The following is a 6,902-nucleotide window of genomic DNA, read 5'->3' as shown; positions in this document are numbered from 1 at the left end:
TTGCAGGTCATTGGTGGGTGGTGCTGGGGGACCAAGTTCGAGCTTTATTACCAGTGGTTACCTCCCCGTTTCAGGCGAAGTACGCTGGACCATACAAAGTAACAAAAAGAGTATCTGAACATAACTAAATGATAGCCATGCCTGAGTGTAGGCGAGGTAATCAGTTGTGCCATGTTAATCTGTTAAAACCTTATTATGATTGTGTTTCAGGTTCAAGTAACTCTGTCCAGGGCTCTTCAGAGCCTGGGCTCCCTGCGTGTTCGGTGGGGAGGGTGTCCACGGTCCATTTTTCACAGTTTGTGTCCATTGAGGTAGAGGATGAGTTACCTTGTGTTGATCCTGCTGTTCTGCAAGGTCGTCTTAAAAACTCTGAATCCCTGCTACAGCTGCATGTCCTGTTAGGACATTTAACCGAGTCAGAGAAAGCAGACTTGTCAGAGTGCTTCAACTGGTACCAGGTTGCTGAGGTGGGAGGAAGTTGGTCACAAGTAGAGGTGGAGGAACGGATGACAATCATCAGATGAGTTGATATTTTCACTGTTGGATAAAAATATGTAACATGTATGCAGATGTTAAAAAAGAAGACGAAGAAGGGAAAAGGTAGATTGACTTCCATTCTTGTTTCTTTAAAAGTTATTGTTAAGTAATATTAGGCTTTAGTTAGCCTTGTTAAATTTGTGTTAAGGGCAACTGCACGTGGATCCGGGGTTGGAACCCTGTTTTTATGGAGAGGGGTGTGACGGCCTCCTGCCAGTAGGGCCTGCTGTCTGTTTCTCTGTTTTTGGTGTTGGTGTGTCTTTCTTTGTCCTTGCAGGTCATTGTTGGGTGGTGCTGCGAGACCTGGCCAGTCTCACAGGGGTATAAGACCGATCCGTGCGCTCCCTCTCTCCTCCTCTGCTCAGTTCTACCGGGCTCAGCTCGGCAGGGTTGGGTTGGGTTCACCCGCAGCTCCTCGTGGTGCCTTTCTGTTCATTTATTTTACGGTTGAGAGGAATTGTTTATTTGTGCTTATGTAATAAAACATTTTCATTCTTTAGTTAAACTGTGCATTCCCGTGTATTCGTCATGTCTTTGAGCCGGGTCATGACAAGTGACTTACGTTTTTGTAGGTTTGTATGTTTCTGTGAACCACGAAGAATAATATCCAGTCAGAATAAATATACTTAAATCGATCAATAGCAGGAATATTAACACATCACCTGTACAGGTTGAAAACAGCTCTGTAACGGTATCATAACTTTATGAACCCAAATGTCACTTTTTGTGTTTCAGTTTAGATTTGCTCTGTATTGATTATTTACTATTTATTTAAATGTTCTTTATTTCCTACAGCCTATCCCATATACAGCGTCTCCATGGTTACTGATGTAAACACTATTTAATATCCATAAAAGTGAATATCATTAATAATCTGAAGTTCAGAGTTTGTATTCATTAGTCATAAAGTTTAGTTGTAGTTCTGGGTTGATGAGGGATGATGGCTCGATGGTTCGCTGACTCTCTGTGATGTGGAAACATTAAAGCTGCAGGAGAAGCTGCACACTGAGCTGGATCCTGCTCCAGTTAGTGTCTCAGCTGGGGGGCGTCGCCCTTCAGGACCACAGTTCATCCACAGAGCTTCTGGGGGGGGCACCAGGGGGTCAGGCCCCCAGGGGGGTCTGTTGGTCATGTAGTGAAACATTGTGCTCAGTTTATATTTTCTTCATGTTTGTGAGTTTTGATGCACCATTAAATCTAATAAGAATACAAGCCGACCTCCTGTTTGTGTGTGTGAGTCTTACAGTACAGTGTTTACATATTAACAGAGTATCAAAAGTCAGACAGACATTAAAGTTCATTACAGTTTTATTTTTAGGACAATCAGCCTCTGTTTTGATGCTGTTTATTATCTGGGCCCTTATTTACATCCAGAACACGTCTTCATCATGAACAATCATTCGAGGTGTGTCCCTCACATTTGATGCGCAGCTGCTATTATTAAACATTTCATGATTAGAGCTGGAGAATAGGTTTATGCATTTATGTTACCATAAGTTTATTGTAATATTACAAAGAGTTTAAATAAAATCACACATTCAGATACATGCATGAGGCGTGTCTGCTGTTTTCCTCTCTTCATCTGCTGCTGCTCTCTCTCTCCTCTCTCTATGATCATCTACAAAACCAATCTGCTCCCTCTGTGCATACTACAGAAAAGAGCCATGAGACTCGTTCATAATACGAGATACAATGATCATACTAATCCACTGTTTTTGAAAACATCTGCATTGAAGTTTCAGGATCTGGTAAAATTCAAAACAGCACAAATAATTTACAAGGCAAAAAATAACCTTTTACCATACAACATCCAAAACTCTTTTTATGAGAGGGAGGGTTGTAAAAAATATAATTTAAGAGGCATTTTTAATTTACAGCAACAAAGTCCAAGAACAACACTGAAAAGTATGTGTATTTCAGTTTGCGGGGTTAAGTTATGGAATGGTCTAGATGTTGAGGTTAAATCCAGTAAAAATCTATATCAATTTAAACGCAAATTCAGAAAAGGAGTATTAGAAAGGTATAACAAGGAAGAGGGGAAATGAGAAGCTTGGGAAAGAGGGTTGTAGAGAGCAAGTTAAGTGTGGGTTCGTTTTTGTTGTATTGGTTATTTATTTGTGATGACTGGGGTTGGATATAGATAAGCTCTGCTTCTTCCATCCCCATTTCAAACCATGGTGGTTGTATTGTTTGGTGTTATTTTTATTTGTTTGTTTTTGTTTGTTTGTTGTTGTAATGTCTTTGTTATGTTGTTGGTTGGTATTTGTTTCGTCTGATTGGTTTGAAATAAACTATTTGAACTATTGAACTACATCTGTCTGTCTGCCTGTCTTCCTGTCTGCCTGCCTGTCTGTGTGTCTGACTCACAGACTCACATTAATGCATGCTGTGTGATCACAGTAATTGTGTGCTAATTAAACAACAGCACCTTCTATCATGATGAAGAGAAACGTGCAGAAACGTATTAGTCGACCTCTTTCGAGAAGTGCCTTCAGGGTCTTCTTACTCCGACTGTTTTCGAACAATCAGGAGAGACTGTTTATTTCTGCAGTGATATGATCGCTGCGACTTCTCTCCTGTCCTCCCGCTGTAACTTGTGTCGGGGGTCAGGGGGGCGGGGTTGTATGAGTGGTTAAACGAGAGAGAGAAAGAGATCGGCAAAGGGCAGGCAAAGTGACGCTGCACCGGGTGGAGCACAGGAGAAGGCAGGGAAGTTAACGATCTTCTTCTTCTTCCAGGTTTTTACACCATTTGGTGTCCACGATGTTGCTTTACTGCCACCATCAGTGTTTAACCTCTCAGTTTCTGTTCATTTAAAGCTGTATTTTCAGTTAAAAATCCACACTCATTACACCAACCAAAGTAACGAGTAACGAGATTCTTCAGGAAATGTATCGGAGGAAAAGTAGAATTTGTCAGAAATGAGTAAAAAGTAAATACTTAAGTACTGTAACAAAGTACTTTTACCTTGTTACATTACACCACTGTGTATAAGTCATCAAGTTCGCTATGAACTCTGGGTAAGTCCCTCAGGAAAATCTGCATCAGACAGAAGTCTGCAGTTGTAGTTCCTATTTTTAAGACAGGAGAAGCAACTGATGTGGTGAACTATAGACCATCAGTATGTTACCCACAGTATGTACCACAGCTGGAAACCTGTCTTCATCGTTTGTTGATTGCTCTGTTGGTGTCCCGCAAGGCTCGGTGTTAGGGCCTCTTTCATTAGTTTATACGTGAACGAGCTGCCACTATTCCCTGAAGTCGAAACCCAAATGTTTGCAGATGACACCGTCTTCTTTGTTCATGGTAAAGACAGACATGAAGTGGCAGACACATTAACATCAGTAAGTCTTGGCTGACACTTAACGTGAGTGAAACTGCTCGTATGTTCGTTTGTTTGAGGAAAGCTGGAAGATGTCTGACAGTGAGACAGCTCTACACACACCTGATGGTCTGACAGTGAGACAGCTCTACACACACCCGATGGTCTGACAGTGAGACAGCTCTACACACACCCGATGGTCTGACAGTGAGACAGCTTTACACACACCTGATGGTCTGACAGTGAGACAGCTCTACACACACCTGATGGTCTGACAGTGAGACAGCTTTACACACACCTGATGGTCTGACAGTGAGACAGCTCTACACACACCTGATGGTCTGACAGTGAGACAGCTCTACACACACCTGATGGTCTGACAGTGAGACAGCTCTACACACACCTGATGGTCTGACAGTGAGACAGCTCTACACACCTGATGGTCTGACAGTGAGACAAGGAGAGCGCCCCCTCTGTTTGTTTAGGGTTAAACTTTACTCAGAGTGTGTTTATGGTCTTCAGGTCTTCTTTGTGTCTCTGACCTCTGGATCACTCTGAGACTAACCGACTGTTTCCTGCAGCTGGATGCTGAGTCTGTTTCCTGTTATTTATGTGTAACCATGGTGATTATGAGGTATTTGACGGTCATGATGAGCTGCCACAGAGCGTCTGTACCTTTATTATGAAATTAGATTTTAGAAACAAGTAAGGACATCTAATAGATATTTCTGTGTAAAATATTCAGAAGCAATTATTCTGGATGATTTAGTGATGCTGAATAATCCTACACAGCGACAGGCTCATGAATGCAGCAGGCAGCTTCACTGGTTCATCAGCTGGATGACAGAGAGTCTGTGTTTATGAATAATTCTGCTGACAGGTGGAGGAAGAGGGGGAGGACAAGGAGGAGGAGGAGAAGGAGAAGGAGGCAGAGGAGGAGGAGGAGGAGGAAGAGGGGGAGGGAGAGTGGGAGGAGGATGAGGAGCAGGAGGAGGAGGAAGAGGGGGAGGATGAGGCAGAGGAGGAGCAGGAGGAGGAAGAGGGGGAGGATGAGGCAGAGGAGGAGGAGGAGCAGGAGGAAGAGGGGGAGGATGAGGCAGAGGAGGAGGAGGAGGGAGAGTGGGAGGAGGAGGAGGCAGAGGAGGAGGAGGAAGAGGGGGAGGATGAGGCAGAGGAGGAGCAGGAGGAGGAAGAGGGGGAGGATGAGGCAGAGGAGGAGGAGGAGCAGGAGGAAGAGGGGGAGGATGAGGCAGAGGAGGAGGAGGAGGGAGAGTGGGAGGAGGAGGAGGCAGAGGAGGAGGAGGAAGAGGGGGAGGATGAGGCAGAGGAGGAGGAGCAGGAGGAAGAGTGGGAGGATGAGGCAGAGGAGGAGGAGGAGGAGAAGGAGGCAGAGGAGGAGGAGGAGGAGGAGGAAGAGGGGGATGAGGAGGAGGAGGCAGAGGAGGAGGAGGAAGAGGGGGAGGATGAGGCAGAGGAGGAGGAGGAGCAGGAGGAAGAGGGGGAGGACAAGGAGGAGGAGGAGGCAGAGGAGGAGGAGAAGGAGGAGAAGGAGGAAGAGGGGGAGGAGGAGGAGGAGGCAGAGGAGGAGGAGGAGCAGGAGGAAGAGGGGGAGGACAAGGAGGAGGAGGAGGCAGAGGAGGAGGAGGAAGAGGGGGAGGATGAGGCAGAAGAGGAGGAGGAAGAGGGAGAAGACAAGGAGGAGGAGGAGGAGGAGGCAGAGGAAGAGGAGCAGGAGGAAGAGGGGGAGGGAGAGTGGGAGGATGAGGCAGAGGAGGAGGAGGAGGGGGTAGAAGGGGAGGACAAGGAGGAGGAGGAGGAAGACGGGGAGGGAGGGGGAGAGGGGGAGGACAAGGAGGAGGAGGAGGAGGAACAGGAGGAAGAGGGGGAGGAGGAGGAGGAGGCAGAGGAGGAGGAGGAGGAGGAAGAGGGGGAGGATGAGGCAGAGGAGGAGGAGCAGGAGGAAGAGGGGGAGGACAAGGAAGAGGAGGAGGAGGAGGAGGAGGAGGAAGAGGGGGAGGATGAGGCAGAGGAGGAGGAGGAGGAGGAAGAGAGGGAGGACAAGGAGGAGGAGGAGGAGGAGGAGGCAGAGGAGGAGGAGGAAGAGGGGGAGGATGAGGCAGAGGAGGAGGAGGAGGAGGAAGAAGAGGGGGAGGGAGAGTGGGAGGATGAGGCAGAGGAGGAGGAGGAGGAGGAAGAGGGGGAGGGAGAGTGGGAGGATGAGGAGGAGGAGGAGGGGGTGGAAGAGGGGGAGGATGAGGCAGAGGAGGAGGAGCAGGAGGAAGAGGGGGAGGGAGAGTGGGAGGAGGATGAGGAGCAGGAGGAGGAGGAAGAGGGGGAGGATGAGGCAGAGGAGGAGGAGCAGGAGGAAGAGGGGGAGGGAGAGTGGGAGGATGAGGCAGAGGAGGAGGAGGAGGGGGTGGAAGGGGAGGACGAGGAGGAGGAGGAGGAAGAGGGGGAGGGAGGGGGAGAGGGGGAGAGGGGGAGGACGAGGTGGAGGAGGGAGGGGGAGGAGGAGGAGGCTGCTTCACTTACAGAGACAAAGAAATTAATCATCAAGGAGCTCCACCTTCATTGTGTGAGGTTAACTCATGATGTCATGACTGATGAATCAGAGAGGTTAAAGGTCAAATGTCATGTGACCCAGAAACAGGTGAGGTGATCAGGGTTCTTCCTCTGAGGAGCAGGTATATTACAGCAATGATAATCTGAACTGTTACTTTGATACATCTGACTGGATCACAGCTTCCTGTCTGTCAGCTGATCTGAGGTCAGCCCTGGCATCCTCAGGGGTCAAAGGTCAGACTCTGTTTGGACAACGCACTGACACAAACTCCCAGAGGAGCGTCCGTCATCGGTCTGCTGCTGAAACACTTTCTTAAACAACAATCAGAGACTTTATTCACATGTGCTGTACGTTCTCTTGTCTGTCTTTGACTTCTGAGTTTTCTGTGAGGTTTCCTGTTTCAGCAGGTTCCCGTGTTTCTGCTGTCTGTCTCTGCAGTCGTTCAGAGTCGTGTCCTCTGGTGATGGCTTGTTGTTCTTT

At 47.6% G+C, this 6,902-nt stretch overlaps 1 protein-coding gene across 1 annotated transcript; it reads right to left on the bottom strand.

The window, feature by feature from the left end:
* Positions 1-4,680: 4,680 nt before the first annotated feature.
* Positions 4,681-5,983, bottom strand: LOC138592054 (uncharacterized; the record flags this gene model as incomplete). Its single annotated transcript, XM_069662662.1, has 2 exons — positions 4,681-4,695; positions 4,877-5,983. Coding segments are annotated over 2 exons (1,122 nt in total), but the record flags the coding sequence as incomplete, so codon positions are not given.
* Positions 5,984-6,902: the final 919 nt, after the last annotated feature.

The sequence above is a fragment of the Semicossyphus pulcher genome, unplaced genomic scaffold, assembly GCF_022749685.1.
Source record: "Semicossyphus pulcher isolate SPU_LCO1_2020_fin unplaced genomic scaffold, fSemPul1.0.p SCAF_15, whole genome shotgun sequence".
NCBI lineage: Eukaryota > Metazoa > Chordata > Actinopteri > Labriformes > Labridae > Semicossyphus > Semicossyphus pulcher.
Note: the sequence above shows the minus strand (reverse complement) of the source record. Positions and strands in the feature narration are given on the sequence as shown.